The 12,933-nt window shown below is 40.7% G+C and overlaps 1 protein-coding gene across 4 annotated transcripts in view; it reads right to left on the bottom strand.

Moving 5' to 3' along the window:
- ATG5 (autophagy related 5) overlaps positions 1-9,216 on the bottom strand; it is a 78,406-nt gene extending 69,190 nt beyond the window's left edge. For 3 of the 4 annotated variants that reach the window (XM_065835114.2, XM_071806677.1, XM_071806678.1), the window contains exons 1-3: positions 9,122-9,216; positions 8,124-8,284; positions 1,650-1,777 (exon numbers count right to left, since the gene is read on the bottom strand). In XM_065835114.2, coding sequence (XP_065691186.1) covers positions 1,650-1,777; positions 8,124-8,231 — 236 coding nt within the window. In that variant the 5' untranslated portion in view covers positions 8,232-8,284; positions 9,122-9,216. The remainder of the gene's footprint in view (positions 1-1,649; positions 1,778-8,123; positions 8,285-9,121) is intronic. The other variant, XM_071806679.1, reaches the window with a different exon arrangement.
- Between the last annotated feature and the right edge of the window lie 3,717 nt (positions 9,217-12,933).

Raw genomic sequence — 12,933 nt, 5'->3', positions numbered from 1 at the left:
ATTATTAACAAGTTCTATTTTATTGTGAATAAAGAAGTAATTTTTAAAAAGATTAAGCATTAATGCTCGCTGTTCTTCCTCAAACTACTAGCTCCATCTAATCCTCAGTTCTGATATTTGGGCCTTCCCTGGAACATGCTTCAGCTGTTGAGGGGATTATAATTCTCTTAAAATAATAGTCTGCAGATAGCATTTTCCTTAGAAAAACAGTTTCACTGAACAGCAGACCTGTTCCTGGCAGAAAATGCTTAGATTTTCTGAAAGATCAGAGCCTTAGTTAGCAGATCATACTTACACTATTCATTTTCATTTAAATGCTCAATGACTTTACTATCTCTTCACTCAAATTATAATTTATATTTTTACTCTATAATTCTAGTTTAAACCTCAGGGTATTTGAAAACTTAAAGAATATACAGATTTATGTTATATTTTAATTAAAAAGCCTCTCTTGCTTTTCTGTTACAACTTCAGTGAGAACTTGTAAAGTTTCCTCCCATTATTCATGTAAAATTCTGAACACACTGGGACAAACTTGGTAGCCTGGTGTTTATTTAGATGATATCCGTGACTCAAGGTCACTATGGCACACAAAGAAACCAATTATTGTTATATTCCAGATAATCTAAATAGATATCTAAAACAGATTTTGCCAGCCAGTTTTGAAAAAGTGCAAAAAAGCTAGTTTTTGTGCTCCTCTTACATTTTTACAAGGTTTACACTGGGCTGGTCTCAAAGAAACCAAAGACTAGAAAATACCTACAGCATCGCCAAGTCTAAAGGGACTCCATGATGTGATGCTTGCTAATCCCAAAACAATCCAAGTTCAAGAAGCTAAAGGAGTCCCTGGTAGTTTTCTTTCCTATTATGATACAGGAAATAAAAAGAGATACAAAATCTCTTCAGCATTCAAAATGCTAAATACCTTTGGAGAGCTGATGCTATCTATACAGAGCTAGCAAACACTGCAGCTCGCAATGTTTTCTTTAAAACTCTTCATGGCAGAAAGAAACAAAATCTGATAAACAGTATTTATGAAAACTAAGCAAATGAAACCTCAGTTTGATTCTCCAACCTCTCAGAAAAAAAGGGAAGATACTTTTAAATAGACCACATGAAAGAACAAAAATAGAAATCAACAAGAGCCTGTGTATCAGTACTAGAGTACCTGTTCTACAGCGCAAGCACATATCACACCAATGAAAAGTGAAGGTTACACACATTTTATTATCTTTAAACACAGATCCTACTTTTATTCTGACTCCAGAAAAAATACTTCCTATCTGTGTTATTAGGCATCTTCTAATAAAGTAGAATAAGCAAAACAAAGATTTATTGTGTGATTCTACTGCAAGAAATGGTAAAGCAAAAAAACACAGGCATTTTGCATTATAGTTACAGCTAGAAAAAAACAATAGGTGCAGCACAACCTCTGCCTTATACACAAAGTAAATACAATCAGAATAATAAAAAATACATTCAACATTAAACCTTCTGTTTTTCGCAAACAACATGCTTCTCTTACCCTCCTCCACTTTTGCCTTCTTTGAAACCAAATGGAGTGATTGGTTTAGGAAAAGTATTGACACTTGCTAACTCTTTACAGGATAAATTAAGTAAAGGTACAAAGTTATTAAAAATAAACTCACCATTTCAGTGGTGTACCTTCATATTCAAACCATATTTCAGTAACTTCCTCTTGTCTCATAACTTTCTGAAAGTGTTTCTTCACTTTGTCTGTTACTAGTGTCAAGTAGCTTATCCTTGGCAAAAGCAACTGAAAGAAAAAAAAATATAGAAGCCTTAACTATGCATAAAATGTATTATATTAGTAAAAATCTGTAACAAGGCATGCATTTTCATAATGAAAATTCAGTTAGCACTCTTCCCTCTCCCATTTTAAGATAAGATGTCTTTTAGAGAGTGTACTTATTAATGGTCAATGAAAGGCTATAAAATTACGTACTCAGAAGATGCAGAATAGCAGTATCCAATATACTGGTACACACACACACACACACAAAAACCCTCAACTCCCAAACCATTAAAATTGAGTTCTTGATTTTTTCAATATGGTTGGAGGGAGAAGAGTGGAATTTGATTTCTCCTTTTCTGTATTTAAGCAGGCCAAAGAAAGAAGTTTTTAACCTTTTTCACATGAACAGATAGGAACGTGTTCTAACTTCTTATAGAATATAATGAGCAACTGTGTTTCAGCTTTATTTAAAAATAAAAATTCCTACAACTGTTTTTTTAAGAGTGAAAACTATCTGGTTAATGGTTTGCTTTCCAAGTATGTTTTGTATTTCTAATAGCTGGCAATTTCCATTTTCTTTGCACTCGGTTTGCCAATTCAATGTCTTAGTTAAGGCTACTATGATGATTCTTCCACTACTACAATTATTCTTCCACTATTTAACCTTCGCCCAGCAAATCAGATAGAAAACGCCCAGTATTTTATCAGATGAAACACAACACCTTCTTACAGCTTTCTAGTATACCATCTATCTTTTTAAACAGAATGCTGTGTTATTTTTACTTGCAACCCACTCCCTCCCCCGCTTTTTTGCCTAGTATATATTAAAGCATTATTGATTCCAACAGTGTTTGACATAACCCTTTAAACTGCATCGCTAACTTCCTCTGTAAAATATTTTACTTCAGTTTGTCTTATGGAAGAAAAATGCAGTTTCAATTTCAACATAATTCAAGACACATATAATAACTAAACAGCATTGAACTGAGGTCCCTTCCAATCCCTAACATTCTGTGATTCTGTGAATTCAACAGACCGTGGCCAGCACTCCCAACAGGCCTCTTTGGTATACAAAACTAAACAGTTAATCAGGTTAACAGGGACTGCCTGTTTTTCAGAGATGCTGAGCATTTGCAAGCATGTTGTTTTATAGCAGTCTCTATATGAAAAAAATAATACTTCTACACAGAAGTTCACCTTCTAGACCAAGGGTGTCAAACTCATTTTCACTGGGGACCACATCAGCCTCGTGGTTGCCTTGAAAGGGCCAAATATGATTTTCTGACTGTATAAATGCAGGAGTAGTTACCCCCAGTGAAAACAAGTTTGACACCCCTGATCTAGACCATTACACACTCAGAAGCTTCTCCAACACTTCAGCCATGTGGCAAGGAGCCTTCCCTTCAGGCAAAGCCGTGTTCACCAGAATGACACCCATCCTATGAACGCTTCTGCTACTGACCCCTAAACCAGTCCATGCAGGCCAATGACACAACACCCTTTCACCCTTCGGTTATCCTACAGAAATCCTGCTAGATGCTGGGAATCAACAGCCATGATTCAGTGATAAAGGTAATTCTTGGGTTAGGGGTGTAATACCTAATTAAGAAAAAAAACCCCACATGATCATATGACAAGACTTATTCATTCAAGTTAAACTCGTTCCACTAAGTCAGATTTGCTCAATTGCCTTTTTTTTTTTGACAAATAATCTTCTATCAGCAGACTTTGTGCTAAAGGTTATAGCAGTGCTATGAAAATCAAACACATCCAACAATGTAAGTAATGTAACAACTGAATGTAGGACTGATAACTCACCACATAATATGCTAAAAGACAGAATGCCCATCATAAATGAAACAACCTACAATACCGCATGAGCAAACATACACACAAGGTAGTATCAAAGTTTATAATAGACTGAGTGCATATTTAGCATAGATTCAATACTTATTTTCTCTCATACACTATTTAAATTTATAACTAATAGGAAAGTGTCATGGTTTAAGCCCAGCTAGCAACTAAGACCATGACAGCCCCTCGCTCACTTCCCCTTCCCCCCAAAAAAGGCAGAAAATCTGACTCTGATTATATACTGAGCATGATGCTAATGGTAAGACATATTTCATTGACCAACACGGATGTCAGTCTCAGTGCTGTCCTGAGTGTGCCCCCCTCATACCAATATGTATATGCAGTTGGGGGGCCAAAGAAGTCCTTGGTTTCCATGACAAGAGCCAAGATATCAGTGAGTTTTTACATCCCTCTCATGCCAAATCACAAACACTGGAAAGCTACTGAAAGAAAATATTAACTCTGTCCCAGCAACAAATTAGCATTCTCTCACTGTTCTCACAGTAAACCTAAACAAAAGACCACGCTAGCTATGAAGTAGAAAAGATTCTAACTGAATTAAGAAAATGAACTCAATTACAGCTAAACCAACACAGAAAGTGTGTGATATAACACATGAGGAATTAAACAGAAGAGAATCCCAGTTTTGATTCAAATTGTCGGGCAACTACTGCCATACTGCCCACTGATCAATGGCAGAGGACTATAATGCTGGCTGCTCACTATACTGCGTAACAAAGAAACCTGAATGAAAAAATCCCACTTCCAGTTGAGCTTTGTGGCTCAGAAGGAGCCACATCTGTCTTGTCCCCTTGAAAGGACAGATTTGCAAGAAGATTCAAGAGAAGTCTAAAGCAGTCAGTGGGTGAACTGCTTTTAAGCGTCCAGACCAAGTAAGGATTCCTGAAATGTGAGGCTGGGTGCCTTTCCCTCCAGCAACCAGTTGTGTAAGTTCTCTTCCACTTACTATAAAAACAGAAAGTTGGCATAAACTCCCTCAAAGCAACCAGAGTACATGGTGTAAAGCCAAATAGATGTTCACAGCCCGCTGGGATCAGACTGACCATTGCAACAGTAATGAAGAGAAAACAATCAGTATTAACAACTAAAAAAAATCCCATTTGAGAACATTAAAAAAACCCTAAAATTCATATTCACATCTAAATTCTTAAGTCAATGGCCATACCCAATGTAATTATTTAATCCTTTTAGAATAAACAGGTACTAGTTCTTGGTTAACAATGAGACAACAATAATAACTTCTTTTGATATGATTTCTAGCCTGAGCTTTGAAAGAAATTGTGAAAAACATGCACACAATTTACATATGTTCAACTTCAACCAAAACTGCTATATGAAACTGATGCAGGGGAGAGCAAACAAATAAGATTAGGAGTTTGCCTCATAAAATCAAGAAAACAAAAGTAAATCTCCAAATACATTACCAGGCAGAATAAATCCCAGCAGGCTAGATCATGCCATCCCCAAAATTATACAAACCACAACACCATCCTTTTTCATACTGTGTATTCCTACAGCATTTAATCACAATGAGCAGGAATGCTTTCTGTAGAGGTTAAGTGAAATGCAAGGAATTCCTAATGCCTAAGTGAATGTTTGCAATACACCTTTGTGTAAAAACAGTACCTGTCCAGCTATCTCTCCACGGGTTTTGTTGCAAAGCAAAACAACATTTCTCATGCAAAACAAATTACAAAACAGAGAAATTCTAGATTAAATAGGAATTGGGCTGGTCTAATCACCCACGCATCCAGGGTGAAGAAACAAAGGATGCTAACATGGAATGGCTTCACCTTGCTCACTATTATATACATCTTAATAAAACAACCCTTTTGACACTGGGGAGGCTTGAAGAGCTAGTCCCTTGGGGAGCGTATCATTCTAAGAATGCCTTCTGTTATAATTTTGTTCTTTACACCTGACAAATCTCAGCCAATGAGTAGTCTGCTTCCTGTACACATTTTATTTCTAGCCATTGTTTGCACCAAGAGACAGACAGTATACCATTTAAAAAAAAAAAAAATCATGACAATTTCAGGACTAGGGAAAAATCAAATTGTTCAGCAAGAAAGGTAGTTCAACCTAGCTGTTCCTAATTACACTTCCACTGCAAACACAAGCATCTGTAGGAAACAATCTCAAGAAACTTCAGCCTAACTCTGCAGAAACATACCTGGCTTGACTACAGGAAGAAATAGGACAGTGTTTTACCTGAGCTGCTTAGTCTCGATGTCACTACTCTTTCCAGAAGATAGACAAACTCATTTTAAATTAGCTCTGCTACTCCCACGCAGTGCCATAATGTGACACACACGCATATCAGTCCCATGCTGTGCTAATACATCTAACAGACAAGGGTCTCCTGCCACACCATTCACAACAAGCTGAAATCCATCACACAGATTCTGGGCTGTTTTTCTAACCCTTCACCCTCCAGGTGTACATCCTCACCTTCACAAAGAAAGTTCTTCAAACAGAAGCTTTATTCTCCTCTTATCATACCGATGCCGCTATTTTGTTCCCATGAAACCTTCTCATTTGTGGAAGGCACTCTTGAATAAAGAGGTAATATCTATATTAACAAGTATTGAGGTGTGATAAAAGGAGAGGTACCAAGCTGAAGAGCTGGTGTAAAGGGATGTGACTGTTCACTACATGTACTTTTTATATTCAGTTCTGGGAATGTTGATGTTGTTTACTTCAATTTAGCATCAGTTTGATCCCATAAACTAAATGCCCATAAGCAGCTGAGGCTCATCGTCTGCATCAGCTTCACATGAAAGTGATTCAGCTTGTGGGCTGTGAGATTGCTGTGTGATGCAAACCTGGACACAGTAAATGGAAAGAATGAAGACTTGCTTCAAAAACACACATCCAAACAAAAAACATTAACGCAGATGAACTCTGAAAACATGAGAACTAAACCATAATTTAAAACCTTGGCCACTATTCTATCTTTTACTATTATAAATACTTGATCCCTTCAAGAAACAAAGCTATATTATCAGTTGCAACATGACCCGAAAAAGGAATAAGCTAAAATTTTAGAATTGTGATCTATGAATGTGTGACCTCATCTAGGTGTTTCTACTCTGGCCGGGGGATTGGACTAAGTGATCTTTCGAAGTCCCTTCCAATATCTAACATTCTGTGAATAACAAGATCAATAGAACAACCAGAGAACTAAGACTTGTGAATTTTTGTGCACACTTTAAGCAGAGTAAGTAAAAGATGCCCTACCAGCTTAAACCTATCTCGACTTAAAAAGTTGGCCACACCAAGAACATAACATAGTTTCAGATTTTCCATGCTGATGCTAAACAGATCAAGACTGCGTGTCTCTACATTTACATGAAAGGTCTCAGTTTAACTTTCATACAATCTATATGTATATACTTTAAATCATATTTGTATTAAAAATATATAGACTTCTACATAGCTCAAACATATTTGGCAACAGGTCAGCTGCATGAAGTAAAGTTGCTTCTGCTTTACCAGTGGTGAAACTAAAGCCCAGAATAAGCACTACCATCAGTGAACAAAAAGCATTAATGCTTTATTAGGTTTCAAAAACCCACTGGACACACATGCAAATCAGAAACTGATGATATAAAGATGCTATAAAACACAGAAGAAAAAAAATTACATCCAGTAATACTGTCAAAGGGAGTAGAATGTGATATGACAAGACCTAAGGATTTCAGAATCAAGCAAAAACTCATAGTACAAGATATTCCTCCCACATACTTGTTACATTCTAAATTTAAGTTTCACTGAATCAGGTAACATTCTCTATCAATCAAATGTCTATTAGGTGCTGAAAAGAGGAAGACTGCTGAGCACACTAAAGAAATAACACGTTATTATAGAAGATCCTTCCAGTTTACAAGTCAAATACATCTACCTCACCCTCGTTTTTATCATCAGCTAGCAATCCAGTTCAGGCACTGTACTGTTAAGACATTATAGCTGCTTTTCCTATATTTGAACTAGACCTTTCGTGGCTGCTAGCACTTAAAGAAATAAAAACCAGTAGAAATACTGGAGCCAGTGCTCACTGTGAGTTTGTGTTACACAAGTGATTGATCTCAGTGTTTACACAAAGCTCTGACTGAAGTTATTTCTGTAGTAAGGTAACATACAAGAGCTCTCCTTCTGGTCATTATCCAAGAACATACAAGCTCACCATGAGTACACATAGAGCCTTCTCCTTTTACCTTACTACTTTTCATAATTTTTAAAAGTTCTTAATTATCTGTGATAAGTTTATCTCACTGGTGAAACAAGCTTAAAGCTTTGAACCTGCTGTGAAGAGAAATTAACAACACAGCATGGTCATAAGTCACTTACTTTCAGAAGGTATGAAGAATATGAAGACAAGAGTTGTTTGTTTTTGTTTTTTCACAACATGCAGTAGTACACATGACAAGAATGAAGGAAACAAATGTAACTATGGCACTGGACTATCTGTGACCACCTTTTTCATACTCACATAGTAAGGTTCAGCTTCCCTTTCAGTTATCTCATCCTGATACAGAGTGAAACACGTTGGTATTCGTCCAAACCACACATCTCGAAGTACATCTTTGTCATCTGTCATTCTTCCAATGGATAGGGAAGCACATGTAGATCACTCTGTTTCTTCAGCCTGAACTGTAACCCATTCCCCCCAAAAGAAACAAGTCAGCCCAACTACAAATAAAACACATCTTGCTAAAGGCTCTCCCATAACTATAATGCACTCCCACAAGCACAATCAACACTTAAAAGCATCAGTTTGTACAATGAATGGGATGAGTTAAGGCCTCCAAGTCAACTCTTTCCCAACTACAAACACACAGTGGATGACAAGTAAATGAGCATTTTCTAAGCCTGCATTACGCTCCAACCGTACAGGTAAAGAGACCTTTCCCGTTACCACCTTGCGGTCACCCCGCAGCTCCCGCAACCCCCTGAGACCCCGGCTTTACCGCGGGCGGGCGCCCCCGGGCAGCCAGCAGACCCGGTGGCCGCAGGTGAGCCGGAGGACGGGCAGCGGAAGGCACGAGAAAGCGAACAGGTCTCTCGCTGGCGGGGCCGCGGGCCGGCCCGAGGGGGTCACCGAGGCCCCAAGACGGGCCCCGGCATCGCCCACCGCTGCGTTGACACCCGGGGCCGCCCGGCCAGCAGGCTCGGGGCGGCGGCTGCCCTCTGCGCCCGCAGCAGCGGCCCGGCCAGGCCCCGCGAGGTCCGTCAGTCGGTCTGTCTCCCCGAAGTGAATCAGCAGCGCTCGGCGCGGCGGCACTCCCGCCTCACGGGGCCGGACCAAGAAGCGCTACAGCGGCAGCCCCGGCATGCTCTCCCCGGGCAACGGCAAGGCCGGGCAGGAGCGGCCCCGCCCCGGCCCCAATCCGCCTGGGGTGAGCGGTGTCCCGGGAGAGAGGGACCCTCCCCAGGCAGCCCCGCCGAAGCGGGTGAAAACAGGTTGGCGAGAGAGACGGTCCCCATTACCTCAGCTGCGACCCCCACCACCTGCCGTGCGCGGGGTGGGGCGGTGCGCCAGGCAGGAACTGAACCATGGCCCCGCCCTCGACATGACCCCGCCCCTGCCCCACCCCTTCGCGCACGCGCTGTCCGCCGCACGGCTTCCGCCCGGCTCCTGGCCAGCAGGTGCTGGCGTCACCCCCGCCCCCAACCGGCGCCGGAAGGCGGAAGTGGGGCGGAGGGTGGTGGCTGAGAGGGGGCGGCCCGAGAGAGGGGAGGGGCGGGTCTGGGGTATCTGGGTGTGGCGGGGGCGGAGCGCGGCCCAAGGGCGGCTGGCAGTGGGGCCTTCGCCGCCGCCAAACAGCTGAGACCGGTGGCTGCCCCGGCACTGGCGGGCAGGGGTTGGTTTCGCAGGGCCTCCCTGCGGGAAGGCCATGGCGCCTGCTGGGCTGCAGCGGCGGGGCCGGTAGGCGGGGGCCGCGGGGCTGCAGCTGGGCCCGGGCACGCTCCTGCGACAGCCCGCTCTGCCCGCGGAGATGAAGGCGGAAACTCTGGATGCTTATGGGGTTAAACGGCCTTCTGAGGGTTTTGAGCACAATGCAGCCACTTCAGTTCTCCGTTCTCTGACCCTGTTCTTTATGTAGCAGATTTATGTTCTTTTCCTGTTCTTTATGTAGTAGATTTTATACACTATAATTTTATACCGTGATCACAGAAGGGTGAGGAGTATGTGCTGCCACCAGGGACATCTCTTACAAAGCAAAGCATCATTCAGGATCGGTTTTTATCTGGCCGATGGATGCAAGTTCACAGTGAATTCCATCTCTGCATTTTAAATAAAATCTCCTGCAATTCTGTCACTCTGCAAATTCCCAGTCTCGATGTCTGGCAACTGTAGGAGTGAGCAGGAAGGACAGAACTTTTCAGGTGGGAGGGAACAACTTCATTCCAAGGAAGATCTGTGTCACATCTTCCTTGCTAGTATGTGTCACACCCTAGCAGTGTCAAAGCTGGGTTCTTCTGTGGCAAGGCGCACAACTGTAGCAAGTGTATTACAACACATATTTCGGCAGTGCATGTTCGAACAAAACCCGATAAAATGTGTTTTTACCTGGTATGGATGGCACACACTGCAGTTTCAGTAGTGTGATGTTCTTGCTGTGCTGCCTTGTGGCCACCAGATGTCATGCAGTGGCCACTGCTGCTCAAGGTATCCAGGAATTCAAGGATTCCGATTACTGACTTTTGTGGGTTTTACCCAAAGACTAGCGTTTTTATTAATATGCATTTTGCTGACTCAGCCCTATGATTTGTGCAGTTTTAGTTTTTTTTTTTTAGTCATCTGAAATATTAGAGAAGTCTGAATAAATTGTTTTATTTCTTCTAGTTGAAATAAACTTGTAATGAAAACCTGGTTTTAATAAAACATAACATTCTGAACATGAGCCCAATTATTATTATTATTAGAAAAAAGTAACTTTTTTTTTTTTTTTTAATTCATGCCCTACAAGCAAAAAGTTTAGCCATGACACTTCTGTGATTTGGGACATACACAGTGAAACTTTCCCTATCTGCTCTCCAAGGGTTTTTGTGACACATTCACTTGGAAAAATAACCCAGGTAAACTGGTGTAAACCTGGATTAAACTACATATTTGGTATGATATACCCCAAGGCATTGGGAAAGATGGCACAAAGCACATGTCATATTGCAAGGGCTTTACACTCTGAAATGATCGTTTCCCTCATACTCCCAAATATAGGCAACATACACTTGTGTTGGGTGCACATGTTGGGCAGCACCTCTAAAGAGCATGCTAATGCTGTGGTAATGGAAGGAGAGGGCTTCCTGCAGATGTCTTCCCTGTGCACTCACAGCAGTTTAAGCAGCATGGATGGTGTGGAAATTACTGTCTTGCAGACCTGGAATGGCAGAAACATCTGGACATGTCCATGGAGATCTGTGCAGAACTGATCCCACAATTAAAAAGGCATCCATCCCACAAGCAGTGGTCATTGCTATGGGCTTCTTTACGATTTGTGCAAGGAACTCCTGTAATGATGTCACGGGTCTGTTGAAACCAGTCTGGTGAGGGTGCATTGACTAGTGGAGCTGCTGTGAGGTGTCAGCACCTCTGCAAAAATAAGTAGTTACAAGATACACAAACTTTCAGAAAGCTTTGCACATATGGATTTTACTACAGGAAATCAAGGAGAACCACATGCTTATTCTTTGCCCTTTCCGCCCATGAGTCCTCAGGGCACTTCTATAGGAAAAGGTGAATGGTTCAACTGATCATTTTAGCAGCATCACTAAAACTAATGCCAGCTTGTATGGAAAAGAAAATGGCCCAGAAACATCCACTGGCACAACTGCACGCACTCATTTTTCCTGCTGGTCAGGAAGAAGTCTGCCAGCACTGCTATTAGCAATAATACTAACAGTGTGTGTACACTGAGGATGTGACCCATTCTGCCTGTGCTTGCCTCTGGAGATCTTACTTAACCTCTGCTGCTGCAGGTCTTGCAGCACACCATTGCCCAGCTAGACTGTGTAATCAGCATTCTGTGGATTACTAATGACAACTACTAAACAGATTAAATATTTACTTTTGCATTATTCCCTCATGTATAATATAAGGAACATAGGCACCTGACTCAGGCATAGAGATTCCACTCTATAGGCTGAAAACGGAGCACCATTGAGTGCCCAAGTCTTTTGCTGAATCCAAATACAAGATGCTAAGTAGAGAATAAAACACAGTAAGTTATAAGTAAGTGAGATAACCTGTTATTTGGAGTATCTTCCTATTTTAATATCCCATCAAACTGCTGATGTGGTTACCATCAGTAACATTGTAAAATCTGTGTAAGATTATAAAAACAAAAGTTTTGTAGGTAAATGAGGTGCTACTACTACTGAGATGAACTTAGTTGTAGGTAAATACATGAGATATAGTGTAATGACTGAACAAATAAACCTGAAGTGAATACCAAATTTGATATTAATATGACTATAAATAATTAATCCAGAAATTACAAATAATGTCAAAACAGTCACAATAAAAAAGGAATTGCTTCCTTTGGCATATTGTTTTCCACATTGTTATCTAATGCTTTAAGTTGCACCATCACTCAGCAGAATGGAGTCTAAATCGGAAGGGGAAGAGCTCAAGAAACATATTTCCAATTCCAAAGATCCTCGAGCAATATTCCCCATCTTGAACGTCATCATCAGACAACACACAGTGCGTCATTGGCTAATAGCACCCAAATCAAAACACCTGTTAGTGAGTACATATGGAATGTGAAGATGCTTGTAAAGAACAAGATTATAATTAAAGATGCATTAATTCTAACAGAAATAAGATAAATGGAACAGATGGTTTACATATTTGTGGGCAGTTATGTTTTTGTGTAATGGTAGTGGAGATGAAGATTAGTAAACAGAATCACTATGTAATTTAGATTGGAAGGGACCTTTGGAGTCCCTTCCTGTTCTCTAGGTCAACACTCCTTCTCAAAGCAGGAGTAGCTACAAAGTTAGATCATGTTGATGAAGGCAAATAATGCCAATATTTGGTTGCTGAAATGTTACCTGAACTATTTCCCTGTATATTTTGCTATAACTAGGATAACTGATTGCGTTAATCACATGGAATGAATTTAATGCTGCTTTCATATAACTGATGTTTTATGGCACCTACATTAAACACACACAAAAAGGCTCACTCATATGTATAACAAAGAACCCTGACAGGTAGACAAAAAATTCCTTTTATTCAGGCCTGGGTCCTCATTGTGTAAAATCCTTACTCCAGTGAATCAATGGCAAAACAC

The sequence above is a fragment of the Patagioenas fasciata genome, chromosome 3 (genome assembly GCF_037038585.1).
Source record: "Patagioenas fasciata isolate bPatFas1 chromosome 3, bPatFas1.hap1, whole genome shotgun sequence".
NCBI lineage: Eukaryota > Metazoa > Chordata > Aves > Columbiformes > Columbidae > Patagioenas > Patagioenas fasciata.
The sequence above is the reverse complement of the archived record's forward strand: the minus strand, read 5'-3'. Positions and strand labels throughout refer to the sequence as shown.